At 32.7% G+C, this 24,186-nt stretch overlaps 1 protein-coding gene and 1 long non-coding RNA gene across 3 annotated transcripts; one reads left to right on the forward strand and one right to left on the reverse strand.

Annotated features, from left to right (window-relative positions):
- Nucleotides 1–15,461: 15,461 nt before the first annotated feature.
- LOC148765667 (uncharacterized) lies at nucleotides 15,462–16,501 on the forward strand. The gene is made up of 2 exons (XR_016029320.1): nucleotides 15,462–15,903; nucleotides 16,389–16,501. It is a non-coding gene; the product is annotated as an uncharacterized LOC148765667 (long non-coding RNA).
- Nucleotides 16,502–17,699: 1,198 nt separating this feature from the next.
- On the reverse strand, nucleotides 17,700–22,962 carry LOC148765668 (wax ester synthase/diacylglycerol acyltransferase 4-like). Of its 2 annotated transcripts, none has more exons than XM_088811674.1 (6): nucleotides 22,704–22,962; nucleotides 22,412–22,437; nucleotides 21,065–21,605; nucleotides 18,354–18,707; nucleotides 18,146–18,251; nucleotides 17,700–18,042 (listed from the first exon to the last, which is right to left on the reverse strand). In XM_088811674.1, exons 1-6 carry the CDS (start codon nucleotides 22,878–22,880, stop codon nucleotides 17,978–17,980), a joined length of 1,269 nt encoding a protein of 422 aa, XP_088667800.1. In that variant the 5' UTR covers nucleotides 22,881–22,962; the 3' UTR covers nucleotides 17,700–17,977. The 2 variants fall into 2 exon arrangements, with proteins under 2 accessions (XP_088667800.1, XP_088667799.1); XM_088811673.1 differs by having other exon boundaries at nucleotides 18,114–18,251.
- Between the last annotated feature and the right edge of the window lie 1,224 nt (nucleotides 22,963–24,186).

The following is a 24,186-nucleotide window of genomic DNA, read 5'->3' on the forward strand; positions in this document are numbered from 1 at the left end:
AGATTTATTATACTTTTCAAATTATTTTCTCAAAACAATTTCAAAAGTTTATCTCTCCTTCAGACATGATGTGACTGCTACAGTAAAAAATGTCTTCAATAAAAAACAAATAAACATCACTCCACCTTTCAATTTTTTTCTTCAAAAATACCTTAGTCTAACACCTTTAAACATGATTTGACTTCTCCAGTGTATTTTGTCTCCTTCCAAAATACAAACAAACATTACTTTCATTCTCAAATTATTCCCCAAAACATATTTCCTCAAAATGAAATCAAAATAAGATCCAAAACACTTCCAAACATTGATTATTTAGAGTCACGGGTAGAAGAGTTCTCGGGTTAGTTTCATCTATGTGTTGTCCTTAGCACGGATATAGGATAGAAATATATATCTATTCCTAGACACGGCCACAGGCGAAGTTTGACCCGGACCCACCCCGGATCCGACCCGAAGACTGCCCGGCCCCACCTAGTTGACCATTGAGCCGGACATAATAGGGGGACCTGAGGATCCGACCCGAATACCCGTCGAGTCCACCCGGATTTAAGTGAAATGACACAAAAAAAAAAAGCAAAGTTTGGGGTTCAAACATGGGTGGGCCCGAGTGATTTATTAAAGTACTAATTACTCAGACAAAGTAACTTCTTATTATAATAGTTCTAACCATAAATATATAAATATAAATAACACTGTAAAATGATTATAATAATTATATAATTAATGTTTAATAAATTATGAATTGTTATGTTCACTAGTATTAATATTAAAAATCTCCACCAATAACAAACGCATATATATTTAATTTTGAAAAATATAAAAAAAAATACGATTTAATTTAAAAGAAAGATTGAATTTTGATTTTTTTTGAATTTTGAAATTTTGAAAAATTTCTTAATTATTATTTCACTTTTAAATACCCCTAATCCAATCTTCACAACTTTCATTTTATTTAGTTTATGTCTCAAGGTTTTAATCGTTACATTTTTTTTCTAAAATTGTTTAATATTTAAATTCAATTTTTTTTTTTATTTTGAATTTAAAGTTAATCTCAAGTTTTTTCAAGTTTCAATTTAATTTTTTTTTTCTTTCTTGTAATTATTTGGGGAAAAAAAAGGAAAACCGATTTGACCCGGATGGACCCGCCTTGGAACCGGACCCACCTCCCCATGGGTCGGTTTCGGGTACCCTAAAAGTCAGACCCAGACCCGGACACGACCCGTGGCCGTGTCTATGTATTTTCATTGAGTAACTGTGATCACAATCTGTTCTTAATGCTGCATGTGTTAATCGATTTTCATAGATATATGGTAGATTGGTTATAAATATTAGGATTATAATTCATTGTGAATGTTGTTTATTATTAGTTGGGTATTCCAGGTTAGTAGATGGATTCATTACTTAAGTTAGTAGATGGATTCATTAGTTTGCATAATTGATGATTTTATTTGCGACATGTACACATAGGGTAAAAACGAGATCCTAGGTTTTTCCCTATTTGATCAAATCATCTGTTATCTGCTTTCTGCTATTTATTTGTTTAACATAGTCGTAGAATTAAAAAACCAAAAAAAATAAAAAACAACAGTCAATTTTGCTGCTTGAATAAAGATAACTAGTGATAATTTTAGGTATTTAGAAGTATAAAATAATTTGCTTTTCGTGGGTACGATATCCCGACTCTCAGAATCTACTTTATTACTTGTTAACGATACATGCACTTGCGTACGTGAAAAATCACCAACATGTACCACATACGCTTGCCTTGTCCGAGCACGTAGGTTGTTGTTCCCAAGTCAAGCATTTAATTGTACATTTTAATACCTATAGTTTTTCGAATATTTTAATTTTGTTGATTTTTAATTATCTAACAAATGATGATAAAATACATGTTTCAAGATAATATATAAGGATTTGTACCAATGGGAGTCCAAAATGTTACCAAAATAAATGATTTACTCATACTGAGTAGAAAATCTTGATGTATGAGTGGCATTGTAGGTAGAAGTAACTATTTTCTAGACAATAAATAATTCGATGAACACATAGATATTTGTATACAATATGACCACTGGATTTCTAATACAACAATATTTGATCAGTTTATACTCCAAAAAACTTAATATAAAGTTTTAAATTGAAATCATTTTAAAATTTAAATGGTTTAAAAAACACAAGAAAAAATAATTTAAAATTATGTAACGTTCTAAATTTTAAAAATTTTAAAACAATTTGAATTGTTTAAAATATTCTATTTTTTCAGAAGATAATATTATTTTCTTCAATTCCAGCCATATAATTGTTTCCACAAAACATTCTCCTAATCATGCCACTTTAATAGTAATTACATTAAAATATTTATTACATAAATTATATTTAAAAAAACATCATATAAAATGTGATAATATTAATATAATAAATACATTTTTTGGTGAAAAATAAATTTTGTATTAGGAATCTGAAATTGTATTTGGAATTAGAAATTTCTGTAACTATTATACATACTTCTTACTTCGATACAAAAAAAGTTAGAAACATTGAAATCAAATCATTGTAAACAAAGGAGATGGGATTGATGAAATTTTGTCCTAATTTCCACGAATTGTTCCATGCCATTTAGCAAGAAGAAAAAAAATCAACACTCATTAGGAGACTTGATACATATAGTCTATAATATTTGAATTTTAACACAAAAATAGTTGTCCAAAGCTCATAAAAAAGTTCTTTTCCTTAAACAAGTTTATATTATAGTATTAAACTATAATATTTCAAATTTACGGATCTTATATTCGTAAATTTTGAAAATATACAATGCAATAGACCACTATTATTGTATACCAATTTATTACACTAAGCAATTACGTGTCATGAATTCATTTTGCTTTACAGAGGCATGTATATCGTGACTTATGTCGTTTTCTTCTTCTTTTTATTTGGCAAGTGCATCATTACCATGAGCATCATATGGTAATTCTAAATTTCAAGTTGGCTCTACAAAATGCTTAGTTATGTAGGTTAAATTCAAACGTTAATAACGTTATATAATCACTATTCTCTTATATATATTTTGTCCTATAAAATCATGTACATAATCCCTACTTCCTCTCGACCGTTGCGCATTCATTCTTTCCGACTTGGCAATATAACTTTATCATTTAATTGCACCATCTCGACTCATCAAAGTTCTTAATAAATTCTCCCTTCATTGTTAATATTCCTCCATACTTACATTTTTCCATAAAAAAATATATATTCTTCTTTTGCTCCTCTTAGGTAAAATTCCGGCATGAATTCTAACATGTCTCAGAGTGACGGCACATAAAATGAAGAGAACATTAGTTCTATTTGCGAAAATAGCGAAACTCGACGACAGAATAGAAAGCGTCACCAGCCCCACACTCTCCATCAAATTCAACAGCTTGAGGAGTAAATAATTTCTTAGAAAGTGGAATATATTCATATAAATTTAAATTATTGATATCAAAACATTGATATACTTTGTTCTCTATTTTTCGTATATGTATAAGTTTCCTTTATTTTTGCCCTAATATTAAATTAAATTTTTCTTTATAGGTATTTTTGGGGCAATTCTCACCCCAACAAAAAGGAAAGAAACGAACTCGGTAAAGAATTAGGGATGGAGCCATTACAAATTAAATTTTGGTTCCAAAACAAGAGGATTCAAATGAAGGTAATCAAGATATGATTTTGTATTAAAAGATTTATAAAAAAATTATCCCCGAAGCCTATTTGATTTTTTTTTCTACTTTGATTTGCAGGTGAAACATGAGCACCGAGAAAATTCTATTCTCCGAGTTGAAAATGAGAAGCTTCAAGAAGAGAACTCGAGACTTAGAAAATCTCTTATCAATGCGTGTTCTATTGGTTGTGGTCGTATGTTTGCCGCAAGAGATATGTCCTTCGGTGAACGCCAACTAAGAATGGAGAAGGATCACTTGAATGAACAAGTAATACATATTAAACGAAATTTATATTTTTTTTTTTAAAGAAGAAACAATAAAAATTAGCGGCGAACCTAAAAAAAATTTAAAAGATAGATTTAACTTTTTTCTCACACTGATTTTTTTTTCTAGAATATTCATGCAAAAGTAAAGATATAATGTATTATAATTTAAATATGTTGGATGTGTGTTTAGGTACACTAAACAGTTACATTTTCATTTTCTTGTAGACATATATTTATGGATGCTTACAAACCTATATCTGCCATATGTAATTTCTTTTATGAACTAAAGATACCCAAAAATCTTCTTGAATATCGATGAAAAAATCGTACACGTGATTATAATAAACTTTTGTTTTTCTTATTAATATGTTTGTATACTGTTCTGTCGCATAGCTACTGTAGCAGCGAAGTGTATTGGCAAGAAGTATTCATCTTCTTCTCCTTTTGTTGTGCGCTCAACTGATTCTGGAGCGGCTGTCATTTTGAGAGGAACAAAGGGCAAGGGCAAGGGCAAAGACAAGGGCAAGTGCAAAGAAAAACAAGTCATATTTTGATGTTCAAGGTTTTCGAATTAATCATGAATTATCATTCTCTCGGAAGAACTTTAATTAAAAGACTAAGTGATCATCTTTCTCATTGGATTTTTCATCAAGTTACTTTAATATTTCAGACATAAATTAACATAAATTGCTTTAGTTTACCTGTTTGTTTTTTTTCTCAATTTGTTATTTTTTAAAAATATACAACTAGATTTGAACCCTATGTTAGGTGTGTAAAACGAGGCGAGCTCAAGCATAGCCTTGGTATGTTGGCGAGTTCGAGCTTGAGCTGTTCGAGTTTTATTTAATAAACTCGAGCTTGAGCTCATTTTGTGTAATTTTTAATTTTTTTTTAATTTTAATGTTTTTGTTATTATAAATTATAATAAAAAGATATGAAAAAAAGGAATTGTAGTTTATTTTCTTAGTTATTTATAGAATTGTATTATTAAATTTGATATTAATTATACTTATAATAAAAATAAAAAAAATGTTAATAATAATATAAACAAAAGATCCGCGAAGTTACAAATAACTAAGAATAAGTTCGAGCTATGCTCATCAGTAAGCTTGATCTAGAAAAATTCAAGTTCGAGCTTTAGCCGAACCAGCTCATCGAGCTTATGAGTAGGTTCAACTCATTTACATCATCTACACCCTACCTAATGTCTTTATAGTTCATTAAGAGTATAGTGGTACCCTTTCTTCTCAAATAATATTATCTCTTCTCTTTAAAAAAAAAAAAAAGAAAAGAATTAATATTATCTCTTCATCAATTATTAATTAGGGGTATGAGGGTAAAATTTTGGAAAACATAATAACGCATTATTGAAAAATACTAACAATTTTTCCCGTGCGATGTAAGGCAACCATTACAAAAATAAAGAAAATTTAGATATATAATTATTAAATTATGTTAAAAAAAATAAATTATATTATATTAAAATAATGAATTGTGAAAAAAAGGAATTGTAGTTTATTTTCCTAGTTATTTATAGCATTGTATTATTAAATTTTATATTAATTCTATTTATAATAAAAAAAAAATTAATATTAATAATAAATAAAAGATCCGCGAAGTTACGAATAACTAAGAATAAGTTCGAGCTATGCTCATCAGTAAGCTCGAGCTAGAAAAAATCAAGTTTGAGTTTCAGCCGAACGTACTCGTCGAGCTCATGAGCAAGGTTATAAATATGAGTTATCGGGTCCAAGGCGGTTCAGGACCGTCACACGATAAATCGGTGCGGCGGTGATTAATCGGAGGTGATACGAACCCCGTAGAACTTGTTACGAAACCCTAATACCCTACACGGAAGCAAGATCGAAAACATCCAAAAAACAAAGATTCAAAGGGTGGAACCGCGACCCGTTGCATATAAAGAGGCAAGAACCTTGGTATTTGAAGACGCCACAATCGATTGTGAAAGATTGATTGATAAGTCGGGGTGAACAAACGGAATCAACCAATATATTCGAAGAGTTCTTAAAGAACCAAAGAGAATATTCTCAATTAAATAATCAAAACTCGTCCAATAAAATAAGCCAAATGGACAACCTATTTATAAGTGCTAAAAAGACTCTTTTTACAAAAGGAAAATGACTCCTACCTAAACTATAATAAGGAAACTTGTAAATAAGCAAATTCTAACCATAAAAGACTCTAAAATAATAAAAACATAATAAATACTAAATAAAAAACGTGCATAAATAAATTAGATAACTTGATCTTCAAGTCGGCTTCTCGATCACCCTTCTTAACTCGCGACATTGGGTTGTGCACGTGCAAGCAATTAAAGCTCAATTTCGAAACTGTTCCACTTCGAATATCTCTTCGCTCAAAACATTGAAGTTGTAGATATTTCAGTTAGCTTTCAGAATCATTATGAATCAGCTTAAAGGTACTTCAGATGTGAGAGTTATAACTCGAATGTTAAACTCTGCCAGAATAGGCGAGAATCTCGGATGCATGGAATTCGACTTGTCCAACGAATTCTTCTCTTTCTTTTCTTCCTATTCCAAACCATCAAATCTTCAATTGTCTTATTCAACCCTTTACTCTGCAAGGACAGCTCGAATAATGTCTTCCAACTCTTCATCTTTGAGCTTGTGTGGATCGTATCATACTCCCCCTCTTTAAAAGGATTCGTCCTCGAATCCGGACAGATATAAAAATGAGCATATAGAAACCATCTTTCACAATCATCTTCAAATAATTGTAGCTCATATGGTCTAGCATACTCCAAAGTTGATACACTCAACATTCCAACTGAAGTATAGATAGTCACATTGGTACAACCAACTCCATAAATAATCAAACTCGAAGATACACCTTCATGGCACTCATTAGGAGCAAGATACTCTTCGTGTATCTCATCACCATCTTCATCAGCATGCACAATTGGTGTTTGCACTCCGGCTAGCTCAGCGGTAACTTCGATGCATGGCTGGGCTGTATGGGCTGTATCATTCTCCACCTCTTCAAAAGGATTTGTCCTCGAATCCGAACCTTCTTTTTCTTCAACTGGTGGGGCGGTTTTGCACTTTTCATTCTCCTTGGGCTGCAACTCAACAATATCGTCTTGCATCCCTTCAATTTTTACACCAATGCTTTCCATGATGTCTAGAACATTTTCCTCCATGGGAATTTCAATGCTATCATTCCTCTGAGGTGGTGACACGTAAATAATCTTTTTCTCATTTGTAGATTCATCCTCAATATTCGACCACAAGTTCATGAATGGCTTGCTTGGACACTCTCCTCTGTTAGTATTGAATTGCTGCTTGGTTTTTGATTTATCTCTTTTAGGCTTTTGCAACGATTCTCTCACCGTGCTCGCTGGAGAACTCCTTTGCGATTCCCACCTCGGCGAACTCCGTTCTTCTGACTTAGTAACTTGCCTCAAGCTTTGCATCTTCAATTCCCTATAATAATGGGCAGGAACGAACCTCTTTCTCATAACTGCCTTCATGGACTCCCAATCATCAATTGGTGGTTCACCACAGCGGCCCCTAGTTAAGACAAATTGGTCCCGCCAAGTAATTGCGTAGTCAATGAACGCTTCGACGGCGAGCTCCACCTTCTTCTTATCGGAATAATAATGATAATCGAATACGAGCTCAAGCTTTCTTTCCCATTGAATGTACACATCAGGATCACTCTTACCTTGGAAAAATGGTATTGTCAACTTGAGTGAGCTGAAGTTTTGATCTACGCCATCTCTTTCTCGACCAAAATATCCTCGGCCCGATCTATCCATTCCAGACCCTCGTCCCATACTCTCCCTCCTTGATTTTGTAGTGTTCACCCCAAAATTTCCATCACGATCTACCTCTTTATCGGGATAAGGTATAACTGGTTGGTGAACATCACGTCGTACGTATGGCCCTCGAACATGTTGATATTCATGTTGTTCCTTTAGTTGGGTAACAATTCCTTCCATCCAATCTTGGAGTTCCTAGAAGCGTTTATCCATTGACGACATCCTACGCTGCTCAATTCTTTCTCCTTTATAACCGACCTTCTCGGACATGATCAACGCAATATCTTTTTTTTTTTTTTTTTTTTGACACTAACAAACTAGAAATTAGACTCTAAGAAGATTCAAACAGAAATAAATTTCGAATTTTGTTTTTAAATGTTTTTTTTTTTTTTTGACGAAGACTCTAGACAAAACCTAACTTAGACTCTAAGAAGCTTTAAACAAAAATAAATTTCGAATTTGTGTTGGGTTTTTTTTTTCTTTTTTTTTTTTTTGGTTTATGGACTCTAAATAAACAAAACAAAAGAACAAAAAACATAATACCAATAGACACGAAGCGAAAAACAAAATGAAGACATGGAAAAAGGACTGACGCAACAATTAAGATAAAGGATAGGCGAAACCTGTTTTGGATGTTGGCTCTAATACCAACTGATACGAACCCCGTAGAACTCGTTACGAGACCCTAATACCCTACGCGGAAGCAAGATCGAAAACATCCAAAAACAAAGATTCAAAGGGTGGAACCGCGACTCGTTGCCTATAAAGAGGCAAGAACCTTGGTATGTGAAGACGCCACAATCGATTGTGAAAGATCGATTGATAAGTCGGGGTGAACAAACGGAATCCTCCGATATGTTCGAAGAGTTCTTAAAGAACCAAAGAGAATATTCTCCATTAAATCATCAAAATTCGTCCAATAAAATAAGCCAAATCTGTAACACCCCACCTTTCCAAAACCCGAAAATCCTAAAACCCGAAACTAATATTTCTAACTCGAGAACCCTTAGGTAATATTATTACGTGAAATTAATTATATGCATTACGTGAATTTAATTATGTTACTTACGTGCGCTATTATATGTGTGATTTAAATTTCCGTAAATTGAAATACTATAGAATTTCGTGAATTACGTGGTTTATGTGCATAATTGCGTATTCTTAGTTATTTGATAAATTATTTGAAACTCGGTAAATTATGTGAATTGTATACATATATATATATACTCGTACATACATGCATGCATACGTATACCTACACATATACTAATACTTGCATCATACATTTATATATATATATATATATGTGTATGTCCGAATTGTGTGTGTGTGTATTCGGATTATGTGTGTGTGTGGTATTTATGCAAGTTGTGTTTATTTTAAATAAATTAATTAGTGAATAATTGTGCATGTTATTACACTTGGCAACCCCTAATCATGTTACCTAAGCCTACACTCAACACTCCCTTTGAAAGATGAAGAGACACCCTTCATCTTTCTTCTTCCAACACATAGCCACATTACTTGTCTCTCTCCCCTCTCTCCACCGAAACCATCACCACCACCATCGGCTCTCCTCTCTCCACCTCACTTCACATTTTAAAGAAATTCCCAAAATTTAAAATGAGAATTCCTTATTTAACTCTTGCCATAGACTACTCCAAAAATACCATCAAAACCACTTGCCTTCTTACGGGAGACCACAACTCCTCCCTCCTTGAATCTCACACCATTTCCTTCACAATCAAGGTGGCTTGGATGAACTTTGGTGCTTGAAAGCTTTCCTCTCCTTTCGGTTATTTTGCTTTCTTCGATATTAAGGTAAGAAATTCGATTTCTTGCTGCAATTGAGGGACATCAATAGTACGAAAATGATTTTCATAAAATTTTAAAAGATTGGGGAAGATTTCGAAAATTTAGGGCTTTTTAAAGAAAAATGGAAAAATGAGTGTTCTTGTTAAATTCTTGTTCTTGCATGCATCATCTATGTTAATAGTGGTTAGATACAGCATTTATTGGCCAAAGGCCTTAAAAATTTCAGATTTCAAGAAGGGGTTTTCAAGAAAATGAAAGTTTTAACTTTTTGTGGTTGCATGTGTAGATCTTCGAAAGTTTGGGCCAAATCTGTAATTTTTGTAAAGTCTGTCCGGAAAAATGTTTTCAAAACTGATTTCTAGCATTTATTGAACTAAAATTTCGGATTTAAAGATTTTTTGTAAGAAAAAGTTGATTTGGACATTCTATTAGGCTTGCATGTGTAGATCTAGAGATTTTGGGGTAAAATAAGCAATTTCCGAAATTTCTGCACAAAGAGACTTTCCAACTTCATTTTCTGCATCTAATAAAGTGGAATTTCAGATTTGTTAGGGGTTTTTATGAAAAAGTTGATTTTGAACTTCTAGTGTGGTTGCATGTGCAAATTTCGAAACTTTTGGGTCAAAACTGCAATTTCCGAAAAAATCTCTCATTTTTAAAGTTTGGATCTGTTTTACAGTAAGTATTAGATAGGAAAAAGTTTTATTCAACAAGTTTTTAAACCAATTAGAGTTATATAAGAGTTTTGGGATTTTTAAATTGAAAAAGGGATTTTCTAGTTTTTAATTTCAAGAAAATTCGAAACTTTGTGAAAATTTAAAATAATTTCAGAATCTGGAATTTGAGTCAGTTAGGAGTTCTAGGATTTAATTTGAGAATTTTTGAAATTAGTTTGCTAATATTTCGAAATTAGGACAATTTGCATACCATTTAACATGTTTTGTGCTTTAATGTTTATGTTCTTGATTTAATGGTGATGAGTGATGAATTTTGGTATTTTGGTACTTTAATTGCTGTTGGATGTGTTTAATGGCTGTGGAAAATTGATTGAAATGGATTATTACCTAAGTGTGGTAATAAGTCCATTAAATGAAAGGTAAAAAGGTATTTGTTCTTGAGCTTGCTTTGATGAGTAATTAGTGATGTTTAATGTGTTGTTTGTGCACGTGTGTGTGCTGAAAATGTGTGAATGTGTGGGTGCTGATTATGCATGGTGTGTGGGTGCCGTGTGTGGTTGTGTGTTTATGTGTGTGAATTTGGGATTTTTGCCCAAAGCATAATTATGTGGTAAATTGTGATATTTGTGTGATTTGTGGCACTTGATTGATATTTGTGATGTCATGTGTGGGTTATAGCATTATTTCAAAAAGTTGCATTAAATGATTTTTATTTGAAAGGTTAATGGAATATCGGGTAATAAACAACTCGGATATAGTGGGCCGGTATCCAACTAGGATGATGTGGTAGTGGTTTGATTCCACTTAGTGAAAACGGGCTCGTAACAGGTTTATTATCCGGTACAGAAATTAATCTTTCACGGATCCGATAAACCGAAAAATGTGTTTTTCATGATTTTTCACAAAAAGGGCATTTTAGTCATTTTGCATAATTACGTGATTTTGTTAATTGATGTGTTTTCGTGAGATATGTGATTTGACCGATTGCCTTGTGTTGTTGTGCGAAAATGTGGGTAAGAACGGGTATACAATATTATATATTATGTATAACGTATTTCCAAAGTTCGATAATACTCGGATTTCTTACTGAGCTTTATAGCTCATATAGATGTCTTTTAATTGCAGGTAGTAGTAATCCTCAGCCGGGATGGATCGAGTAGTGGATCGAGGTCTTGCCCGGGATTTTGGAAGAAGTACGAGGACCTATGAACGTTGCTAGAACTTGTGGTTATTTTCTTTTGGTGGTGTAACCCTAAAACCGTAACATTTCTCTTTTCGTACTTTTGAACTCGTTTTTCATTATGAATCGCACTTATTTCCTACCTTAATATGTTGAGTTTCGTAATTTGCCATTTTCATGTCTTCGCTAGAAAACTTCGAATTATCCACCAAAATAACCTTTTCAAACTCTGATTATCTCTCGAACCAAAAATCGATAGTGATATTGTAGCACTCGAACGAAAAACCTCCTTTCGAAACTTATTTCTGAATCAAGCTTTGTATTCGGCTTAAGCTATCCAACAAAGTTTTCGAAAATGCAAAGCCTGCAACACCCAAAAGAACAATTTTTTGATAATTGCATTTTCGCCCCATTCCAATGTTTTAAAAATTACAAAGAGATCCTTTGCTTCCGCTAGTTTAATAAATATTCCGATAAACCGGTTCGATTTATCGCCCGACTAGAAGGGGGGTGCTACAAAATCGGCAACCTATTTATAAGTGCTAAAAAGACTCATTTTTCACAAGAAAAATGACTCCTACCTAAACTATAATAAGGAAACTTGTAAATAAGCAAATCATAACCATAAAAGACTCTAAAATAATAAAAAAATAATAAATACTAAATAAAAAACGTGCATAAATAAATTAGATAACTTGATCTTCAAGTCGGCTTCTCGATCACCCTTCTTAACTCGCGACATTGGGTTGTGCACGTGCATGCAATTAAAGCTCAATTTCGACACTGTTCCACTTCGAATATCTCTTTGCTCAAAACATGAAAGTTGTAGATCTTTCAGCTAGCTTTCAGAATCATTATGAATCAACTTAAAGGTACTTCAGATGCGAGAGTTATTACTCGAATGATAAACTCTGCCAGAATATGCGAGAATCTCGGATGCAAGGAATTCGACTTGTCCAACGAATTCTTCTCTTCCTTTTCTTCCAATTCCAAACCATCAACTCTTCAATGGTCTTATTCAACCCTTTACTCTCCAAGGACAGCTTGAATAATGTCTTCCAACTCTTCATCTTTGAGCTTGTGTGGATCGTATCATACTCTCCTTCTTTAAAAGGATTCGTCCTCAAATCCGAACAGATATAAAAAGGAGCATATAAAAACCATTTTTCACAATCATCTTCAAATAATTGTAGCTCATATGGTCTAGCATACTCCAAAGTTGATACACTCAACATTCCCACTGAAGTATAGCTAGTCACATTGGTACAACCAACTCCATAAATAATCAAACTCGAAGATACACCTTCATGGCACTCATTATGAGCAAGATAATCTTCGTGTATCTCATCACCATCTTCATCAGCATGCACAATTGGAGTTTGCACTCCGGCTAGCTCAGCGGTAACTTCGATACATGGCTGGGCTGTATTTAAAGAGGGGGAGTATGATACGATCCACACAAGCTCAAATATGAAGAGTTGGAACATATTGTTCGAGCTGTCCTCGGAGAGTAAATGGTTGAATAAGACCATTGAAGAGTTGATGGTTTGGAATTGGAAGAAAAGAAAGAGAAGAATTCGTTGGGCAGGTCGAATTCCATGCATCTGATATTCTCGCCTATTCTGACAGAGTTTACCATTCGAGTTATAACTCTCGCATCTGAAGTACCTTTAAGCTGATTCATATTGATTCTTAAATCTAACTGAAAGATCTACAACTTTCATGTTTTGAACGAAGAGATATTCGAAGTGAAACAGTGTCGAAATTGAGCTTTAATTGCATGCACGTGCACAGCCCAATGTCGCGAGTTAAGTAGGGTGATCGAGAAGCCGACTTGAAGATCAAGTTATCTAATTTATTTATGCACGTTTTTTATTTAGTATTTATTATGTTTTTATTATTTTAGAGTCTTTTATGGTTAGGATTTTCTTATTTACAAGTTTCCTTATTATAGTTTAGGTAGGAGTCATTTTCCTTGTGAAAAATAAGTCTTTTTAGCACTTATAAATAGGTTGCCGATTTGGCTTATTTTATTGGACGGATTTTGATGATTTAATTGAGAATATTCTCTTTGGTTCTTTAAGAACTCTTAGAACATATCGGTGGATTCCGTTTGTTCACCCCGACTTATCAATCGATCTTTCACAATCGATTGTGGCGTCTTCACATACCAAGGTTCTTGCCTCTTTATAGGCAACGGGTCGCGGTTCCACCCTTTGATACCGACTGATACGAACCCCGTAGAACTTGTTGCGAGACCCTAATACCCTACGCGGAAGCAATATCGAAAACATCCAAAAACAAAGATTCAAAGGGTGGAACCGCGACCTGTTGCCTATAAAGAGGCAAGAACCTTGGTATGTGAAGACACCACAATGGATTGTGAAAGATCGATTGATAAGTCGGGGTGAACAAACGGAATCCACCGATATGTTCGAAGAGTTCTTAAAGAACCAAAGAGAATATTCTCAATTAAATCATCAAAATTGGTCCAATAAAATAAGCCAAATCGGCAACCTAATTATAAGTGCTAAAAAGACTCATTGTTCACAAGGAAAAGGACTCCCACCTAAACTATAATAAGGAAACTTGTAAATAAGCAAATCCTAACCATAAAAGACTCTAAAATAATAAAAACATAATAAATACTAAATTAAAAACGTGCATAAATAAATTGGATAACTTGATCTTCAAGTCGGCTTCTCGATCATCCTTCTTAACCCGCGACATTGGGCTGTGCACGTGCACGCAATTAAAGCTCAATTTCGACACTGTTCCACTTCGAATATCTCTTCGCTCAAAACATAAAAGTTGTAGATATTTTAGTTAGCTTTCAGAATTATTATGAATCAGCTTAAAGGTACTTCAGATGCGAGAGTTATAACTCGAATGGTAAACTCTGCCAGAATAGGTGAGAATATCGGATGCATGGAATTCAACTTGTCCAACGAATTCTTCTCTTTATTTTCTTCCAATTCCAAACCATCAACTCTTCAATGGTCTTATTCAACCCTTTACTCTCCAAGGACAGCTCGAATAATGTCTTCCAACTCTTCATCTTTGAGCTTGTGTGGATCGTATCGTACTCCCCCTCTTTAAAATGATTCGTCCTCGAATCCGGACAGGTATAAAAAGCAGATACATCTGCCGCCTCAACCGATATTTAGAACACTGCTCATGAGTAGGTTCAACTCATTTACATCATTTTCACCCTACCTAATGTTTGTATAGTTCACTAGCAATTTTTCCCCTTGCGATGCATAGATTGTATTTTAAAAGTGATAAAAATGATCAATTTAATACATAAAAAAAAATATATAATACACCAACATAGTAAAATTTAAGAAAATAGTCGTATTCATATTTTTTACAACATTTGTGTTATTACGTAATAAGATTTATAATCCAAACAAATAGGTTAAGATTTAACAATCGAATTTCTATCTTTATCTCTTAAGTTTTGACGTTTGAGATATATTCATGAAAAATAGAAGATTGAAGTCGGTAGATTTCTTCACAGTTCAGTGTCAATTTTGATTTGTTGAAAAATATAGGTAGGAAATTAGTAAAGAAAAAATATTAAAAATAAATAATTACAGGAATGTCATTAGGGTTTCTTAGGGTTGCCATTTTGGAAAACATAATAACCCATCATTGAAAAGTACTAGCAATTCTTCCGATACATAGCTCTAGCATTACAAAAATGAAGAAAATTTAGATATATGATAATTAAAGTGTGTTAAGAAAATAAATTATATTATATTAAAATAATTAATTGTGAAATTTGAATTACCAAAATTAAGTTAATATTCCTACAAATATGATCATACAAGTCCCAACAAAACACATATTTAATCAAGTCACCTGACGGCTGACTTCCATTTAGTTGGTATAATTAAGAAGGGATTATTTGAGAAAACCCCCTCATATGCATTGTATCATTAGACTAGATCATCTTTTTTTTCCCATTTTTGAGATAAATCCAATTGTATTTTATTCAGCAAATTATATTATTAATAACCTATTTTACCCTTTCTCAAATTTTTTTAACCTACCCACGTCTCTTCTCTAGCCGTCTCTCTCATTCTCTTCTCTCCTTTCTCTCCACAACTCACGCTCACCCCATCGCCTCCCTTACCAGCCCCCAAAACGGGGCAAGACGTATGGGCTCTTCCTCCCAAACCCTCTAATTTGATGTATTGTCTTATCTCTCATATATTCTCCCCCTCACAAACGCTACCGAGCCTCATGGACGGAATCAGATCTGTGGCGACGGCATGTCCGGTGCCGATAGATATGGTCCACGTAGGAAAGGAGAAGAGATCCGATATGCATTGAACATATCTTGAATTTGGCGGTCGCAACCCCTCATTCCTTTCAGTCGTCGCCGCCATTGACGGTGGATATGGTCAGCACAAGAAGGGTTGCAATTGACTACGCAAAATCTTGTTTTGCATCTAAGGTACACCGATCCTGAAAATATAATTTATTTATTTTTCTGTATTTTGTTTCAAATTTATTTATTTTTTCGTAATTTTGTTTTTGTTGTCTACATCAGTTTTCTTGATTTTTGATAAGGTTTAACTTTTTTTTATTATTATTATTTTTTGGTGCGGTGATGAATGGTAATTATAATTTCTGTGTGAATTGGATTATGGTGTGACAGGGGTAAAGAAAGATGTGAGCATAGAGAATTTGAATGATAGTTTTGGATCTTTTGGTAAAAGATAAGTGCAATTGACCATTATGTTAATATTTTTGTAATTATTTTGTAGTGGGTTAGGTTAATTTCGTAGTGGATTATGTTAATATTTTGGTGGATGTTGATAGTTTTTTGTAATGGTTTTGGATGAGATTGTAGTAGGTTTAAAATTCTTGCTTTGTAAACTGACTTTGTTTTGAATGAATTAAGTTTACACGTTGTTGTCTTCTTTTTCTTTGATTCAGGTTCTTGCGCAAGTGGAGTAATGGCAACAAGTGGGACGAGGTTGGGTGATGTTCGGGTGACTCTACTATTGTCTATCATGACATTTTTTTTAAAGGGGAATTTCGTAGTGGATGTAAGCAAGTTTTTAGTGGATTTTCTCTTTGTAAAGAGGATCTTTTGTAGTAGATTTCTATATTTTTGTAGTGGTTTTTGATGAACTTTTAGTGGATTTCAGACAAAATATACCCACCTGACGCAGGCGCGAGCAATAGAGGAGGGGATGTCGATGCGCTTATAGTAAATAGTGGTTTTCGAATTCTCAAGTGACATTAAATAGTGGATTACGTTAGAGGGGTTGCAGTGAATAGTGGATTTCAAACAGTGAATAGTGGATTTCGAATAGTGGATTTCGAATAGTGGATTTTAAATTCGGACAGTGAATAGTAAATTAGTAAATAGTGGATTACGTTAATTTTACAGTGGATTTCGAATAGTGGATTTTAAATTCAGGCAGTGAATATTGGATTAGTGAATAGTGGATTACGCTAAATTTTACAGTGGATTACGATAATCTTTCAGTGGATTTTACGTTAATTTTTTTTATAGTGAATGTTCATAAATTTTGATGTGTAGCGAATTTCATCTTTTAGTAAATATGCTGGAAAAAAAATTATTTTCACTAAATTTTGAAATATTTATAGTGAAATTCGTACGTGTATAGTGGATTTTCAATTTGATAAACTGAAGAAAAACATCAATAAAAAAAATTAATTAAAAAAATAAACTGGAAAAAAAATTATTAAAAAAATATTTTAAGAAATATATTTAAAAAAAATAATACTTAAAAAATATTTTAGAAAACGAAAAATTAAAAATAATAAACAAATAAAAAAATTGAAAAAATTTAAAAATAATATAAAATAAATAACTATTTTTAAGTAGATATTTAAAAAAAAACATTGTTTTGAAAGGAAATCGGTAAAAAGAAAATAAATAAAAAATAAAAAGAAAACAAAAAGAATCTGAACGTTTGCATATTTTCAGATTTTTTAATTGATTTTTATATTAATCCATGAATGTAAAGGGTAAATTGGATATTATGGTAACCGAGGGGGTTATCCCTAATAGTGAATTAAAAAATGGATTTATGCCTCTATGGAAATTGTATGAGGGGGTTATCTCATATAACCCCAATTAAGAAATACTAACCACAAAATAAGGAATGTAATTAATTTTAATTTTTTTACAAATATGCCATTAGTGTTTCATATGTTACTGTTTCTTATTTTCATATATAAGATAACAAAAGATATTTTCTATTAAAGCCTTACTGGAATTTAGAAGTAAATGAAAATAAAAATCTAGAGAAGAAAAAAATATTTATTACAAGAAAAAAATAACATAGTGCCGCACTCGAATATTAGCCCATGTATTAAACAAATTACATAGGAAGATTAAAAAAAAATTAAAAAAGAACATTAAAATGAAAGTTTATTTTTTTCAATTGTATTTATTAATATTTTAAATAGAAGGAAAAGGGATCGCTGCTTTGAAAATCATATCAAAGGCATCTTGAACGCACTGTCTGAACTTTGGTGCATCAATTAAATCATTTTCTGTTCCCAAAGCCACTCTCAACTGTCCCATGTAACTCACCATTGTTACTGTTAAGCTCTGCAAAAATTGATGAATAAAAATAATATTATTTTTTAAAGTAAAAATAATAAGAAATTAAATTTTAATACCTGAGGAACACCAACATTCATGAAATACAGGCCTTTGATTGGTTGATTTAATAAAGCTATTCTTTCCACAGGTCCTATTATATTTGAAATTGTCAGGCTCGTGTTCTTCATTGTATTATGAATGTATTCAGCTGTCACCTGATATATATATATATATATATATACATACACACAATTTATTAATTAACACCAAAAAAAATGAATTATTTATTTTAATTAGATTATTTATTTAAAGATTACCTCAGGGCCTCTTAATTTCCTCAATGTTTCGAGCAATTTGCTAGTTAAAATCACTGCAGCAGAATTTCTTTTCTTCTTAATTACTTTCTGAGCCTCGAGAACAAAACTGAGAGGATCAATTGGGTCTGAAATAGCTAATTTAGGTACTGAAACGTGAAGAAGAGCAAATTGATTTCCCCATAGTGACTCGCCATCCGGTTTGGCCATTTCCGAGATTGATTTGTAGCCGTTGATATTTCTTGTGTTGAGAAGAACCAGTGCCGTTGAATTTGCATTTGACTGGTCATGTTCCGTTGACTTTATGTACAGTCTGATCCCCAGGAACAATGCTCCACATATCACATCATTTATCGTCTGTCGATAAATACAATTGAAATTATATATTAATTTTTATTAGAATTTTAAAAACACTATTAGTGAAAACTAATAGTGTTTAGTGTTGAAAACTATTTTATTTAGAAAGATTACGTAGTTTTTTATGTATTAAAATATCATTTACTATTAATGATAATGTTTAAGGTTAAATACAGTTTGCATCCTTGTACTATCACTACAGTCGCATTTACCCCTCATGTACTATGAAATGCAATGAAACAGCCCCTCACTTTTCCAATCAACTCTCACGTCTCTAACGGCGTTAGTTTCTAAGTGTAGTTACCTTTTTACTCTTACTTTTATTTAAAAAAAATTACGATTTTCTGACGTGGGGAAAAAAGAATCTGACACGTACAGAACAAAAGAAGAATAGAAGTGAGAAACCTTCCCCTCTTCTTCCCTTTCATCTTTCTCCACATCAATTGAACACAACATATACGTTTTGGAAGCAATTCGAAGAGAACTTGGTGTGGACAAAGGTAAGTTCTCAAATTATCGCTTAATTTAGGGTTGAGATATTTTGGGAGTTTTTATCCCACGTACAATTTGGATTTAGATCATCAAGGGTTGGATTACAGACCTATTTTTAGAGAATTACCAACACAAAATTTATGGTTTGGGATTACTATTCACAATAGAAGCTGTATTTTATATTTAAATTTATGTTCTTTTGGATTTGGGGATTTTTGGATTTAAGGGTCAGGAATTTAGAAAAAAAAATGATTTTTTTTTCGGGAATCTATTTCAAAAGGGCTTTGAAGAGAGGGTTTCTATATTCAGTACAATTTTGGGCATTTTTGGGTTTAGGAATTTTCAATTTCTGGGAATTTTTGGGATTTTAGCTACAATGTGCTTCTGTAATTCATTTATTTTCATGTTTTCTTTTATGTAGGTTAAAATGTCCGATCCATTGTTTACCCTTAGAATTAATCATGGAGGGAGGTTCCAAACTTATTTTAATTACGTTGGGGGAACGGTTTCAATTGTGCCGAATATTAATCCTGATTTAATGTCGTATTTTGAGCTGCTAGATATGGTTAAAGAACTTGGATATCCCGAATATTGATCCCCGTTTATATTATAACTTTCTACTTTTGCATTGTAACTATACTAGTCATAACGAAGAATCTACTTTTGCATTTTAGGTAACACAAACTTCTCAAGGTTTTACTGTTGCCGTAGGACATTCAACCCAAGTATCTTCAACTGGTGCTAGGAATGGAGCTAGAGGGACTATAATAGAGATAGGAAGAGTACAATGCTTTGGAATGGGAAATTGGAATGGTGTGAGAGATATTAGACCTCATAGACAAATTATTTAACTCTCTTCAAATTTCTCAATTTTATTATACTTGAAGGCTGCAAAGTATTCATTAATTTATTTATGAAGGTTCAATCACCAAGGCATGAAGGAAGATAAGATTCTAGGGATGGAATACAAGCTCAACAACACACTAGATTGAACACAAGATTTGGGAATTTGCTGTTCTCAAGTCAACCTACTCCAAACAATAATTTCACTTTTTACTACTAATAATGGGGATCATTGAAGCTTGTGTAGCTTTATTTTAAGATGATTTTGAAGGTTTTTGGTGATATATTTGATATTTGTTGGTTTGCAACTATATTTTGATAATTTGGATGTTTGTTTTGGTACTTTAGATAGTTTTGGGACGATTTGGCATTATATTTTGATACTTTTGCTACTTTTGATGATTCTGAAATTTGGTTTGGATGATTTCACTTTTACTATTAACGTTGGCGATCATTGAAAACCTTGTGTAACTTTATTTTCTGATGATGTTGAAGGTTTTTATTGATATATTTAATGGTTTTGACTTATGTTTTTTATAATTTGAATATATGTTTTGGTACTTTTGCTACATTTGAACTACCAGAAGACATTTTTAATAAATTTAAAAATAACTTAAAATTAATTTCTAGAATATAAAAATTTGTTCAGAATTTTTGTGTAAAAAAAAAGGTTGGGAACAAAAAATAGGAAGAAATTGGGATAAAATTGAGTAAAAATGAATGAAGAGTGATGTACACCTTTTATATATAATAAAGGGGTATTTTGGTCTGAAAATTTCCAAGGGTTAATGCAACGGATAGTCAACAACCGAAAGGGACAGTTTTTTAACAAAGATGGACGGCAGGGACTGTTTTGTCACATTTCATAGTACATAGTGTAAATGCGATAGTGGTAATAGTACAGGAGTGCAAACTGTATTTATCTCTAATATTTATAATAAAGTTGAATTACTAACAGTATAACGGGAAAAATGCATTATTTGAAACTCTAATGAATGGTGAATGGGAATATAAATACATACCACATGAAGACTGGCCTTGACTTTCTTGATCTGGTCAACCGAAAAGACCATGGTGGTGATTGTAATAGGCCGGAACTCAACTCCGTCATCGCCCGATCGTATCGGAGTCTTATCATCTTCAAGAACAATGGTCTTCAAAACACTCCACCCGAAATCGTACACACTATCAAAAGCCCTTGATAAAATATTGTTTCCACAAATATTAACTTTACGAGTTTTCGATTTTTTGTTATTCAATAAGGGGAAAGTCAATGGGAGTTGAGGATTATCTGCCCTTTGCAAGCAAGAAAGAAGAGCTCCCATTAGTGAGTAGCCATCTCCAAGTGAGTGGTGAAGTTTGAAGACAAGATTTTGAGCTGCATTTTTCGTTGGATAATTTATTATGTGAAATTCCCATAATGCCCTGCTCTCTGGGAATTGTTCTAGGGATATTTTTGATAAATACTCAGACAGGCAATCCTCGTAGAATTCGGGTGATTTTCCAAATGGGAAATTTGGGATTATGATATGCTCTTGGATATCCACTTCCACCTTTTTCCAGTGCTTTTTTCCAATGTTTTGAAAACCGGACCGGACATCGACCCGGCCAAGCTACTGGGTCACGGTTGGACCGGTTCAACCGGGGTCCAACCGGATTTCTTACTTTTTTTTATTTTATATATATATATAATTCTCTATTAATTTAATACCTCACAAATAATATATTTTATATTTTTATATTTGCTTTTTACTTTCATCACTTTATTACCCAACTCACTACACCTTTTTTACAAAAATATAATTTAAAATTATTATTTTTTTCCTCTTCTCACTGGTCTCTCTTTCTCTCTCCCCCCCCCCCCCCTTCTTCTTTCTCTCGTCTTCACAGCCACATGCCCATCCCCTTCTCTTCTTTTATTATCTTCTATATCTGTTTATTTTTAAGTATCCAAATTTCCCAGACTTATACTTTATTTGCTCAACTTATTTTTTCATTTTTTTTCTTCATTTTCACTTTCTCCTTCTTCGTTTTCTTTTCTTCGGTGGAAATCTATGGCTGCCACCACTTGGATTCGGTCATTACTACTCAGATCCGTTTAGATCCGTTCACCAACAACCTTTTTCGACAAGATTCTATCACCCACCACCACCATTGACTTAAATCCGGCCATGAATTTTCTTTTGAGCTAAAAACCGGTTTTTGGACCGGGTTCCGGGTTAACCGGTTCTTACCGGTCGAACCGGGATTTTGGCATTTGACCCGGGTTTTTGGGATTTTTGGTTTTTCACATCTAACCGGACCGGACATGGCGGCGGTTCGCGGTTGAACCGGTCCGACCGGCCGGTCCGGTCCGGTTTTCAAAACATTGCTTTTTTCCATTTTTGTGCTTCACCTGTGATTTATTATTTAATTAATCTTTGTTTAATTTATCACCCACTATTTCATAATTTTAAAGGTTTTATTATTTAAAAAGATTTAAGGGCCTCGTTAAAATCTTATAAGTCTACATAAGATAAAAGTGCATCCCTATAATAGTAATAAAAAGTCGGAGACTACACTAACTTTTCTACTATTTCATAAAATTAATCACACTTATACAATTTTAATATATATTTATATATAATTAACACACACTAATGAAGAAAATGTAGCAATTACCATGAGAGATGAGAAACGAGGGTTGATTGGAAGAAAGACATTTTGGAGCAACGTGTCAAACCGGGATTGGTCGATTGGGAATTCTAATTCAAAAACAGCAATTATAGATAATGAAATAACAGAGCTGGTGAAGTATTGTCCAGTTGGACTAACTGGTTCTAAAATTTCATTTTCCATTGAGTGTAAATAAAATATAATAAAATAAAATGGTTTAGTGTGTGTGTGAGTGTGTTGTGTGTGTTTTTTTCTTGCTCAATGAGACACATCTATATATATTGTCAAGTGATGAGTGCATTGAGTTTACTTGTACGGCGTCCAGAAAATATATGTTTGTAGGGCCCTTTTACAAATAGGGACTATTAGTGAAAATCCTCTTTAGCATTTTTTTAATAATGATGGATCTAGTCACTTTCTCTTTATTAGTGATAAACTCAGTTTTTATTTATTATCAAATTTACTCTTCCCTATTATTATTATTTGTTGCACACACCTTTTTTTATTTCTTTTCTATTTTTTATTTTCATTTTCGTTTTGTTTATTTAAAAAAATAGTTTTTAAAATATTTTTTATAAATATTTTTTAATAACTAGAAAATAATATTATTTTTAACATTTTTTTAGTTTCTTTTCTCTAAAATCAACTATAATATTTTCTAAATCGACTAATTTTTTTTCTGAAAACCAACTAAAAGATTCGGTTTTTTTCATATCATTTATTTTGAATCCAAAACGAATTTTTTTTCCATCTAATTTACCAAATTGACAAATTACTACATATTATTTGATTTTTTTAATTTATATTTTTTGATTTTTATTTTTCCAGTAGGTCATATGATTGGATAAAAAAAAATCAAAATCAACTACCAAAAACTTGAAAATCAACCAAAAAAAGTCGAAAACAACTAAAACTATCAAAAACAACTAAAAGAAATAGCAGGATAACGAAAACAGCTATACAAAATAGTCGAATAACAAGAACAACTATATTGCTGTAAAAATACCTAACATCAAAAGCATCACAAAAAAAATCAAAAAAATCAGAACGATGGTCACGACAAGGCAGAGGCGGCGGCGGCGGCAAAGTCTCTATATCCGGCGGTGGAGTTGAGGGGTGTAGGTAGGGAGGGGTTTTTGAGTTTTTGATGTCATCTTCTACGACTAAATCGAAATCGGAGCGATGGCGGCGGTGGCGGGACGAGAACTTCAGATCTGGCGGCTTGGACATCAATGTTGAGGGAGTGGAGATGCGCTACGAGCGCGTCCTTGAGGCGGTTCCTAAAATCATCGACTCATGCTATGCTTTTCAATGGTGGGTGGTGGAGGCTACGATAGAGTGGTTCTTTTGCACCATGGATTTATTCAGGAGAGAGGGAAAATAAACGGAATGGGATATGAAGAGAATGACAGAAATTAGAAAGAAGAAGGTAGAGGTGGTTGAATGGCGAATAAAATAGGGCAGATGTAAAATAATATAACATTAAGGG

The sequence above is a fragment of the Erythranthe guttata genome, chromosome 13 (genome assembly GCF_056151865.1).
Source record: "Erythranthe guttata isolate IM_541 chromosome 13, IM_541, whole genome shotgun sequence".
Taxonomy (NCBI): Eukaryota; Viridiplantae; Streptophyta; class Magnoliopsida; order Lamiales; family Phrymaceae; genus Erythranthe; species Erythranthe guttata.

Coding starts and splice junctions, on each gene's coding strand:
- LOC148765668 (XM_088811673.1), bottom strand. CDS start 22,880: ATGGAAAATGAAATTTTAGAACCAGTTAGTCCAACTGGACAATACTTC. Junction 18,708..21,064: donor TCAAGGCCAGTCTTCATGTG/GTATGTATTTAT, acceptor ATTTATCGACAG/ACGATAAATGATGTGATATG. Junction 18,252..18,353: donor GGAAATTAAGAGGCCCTGAG/GTAATCTTTAAA, acceptor TATATATATCAG/GTGACAGCTGAATACATTCA.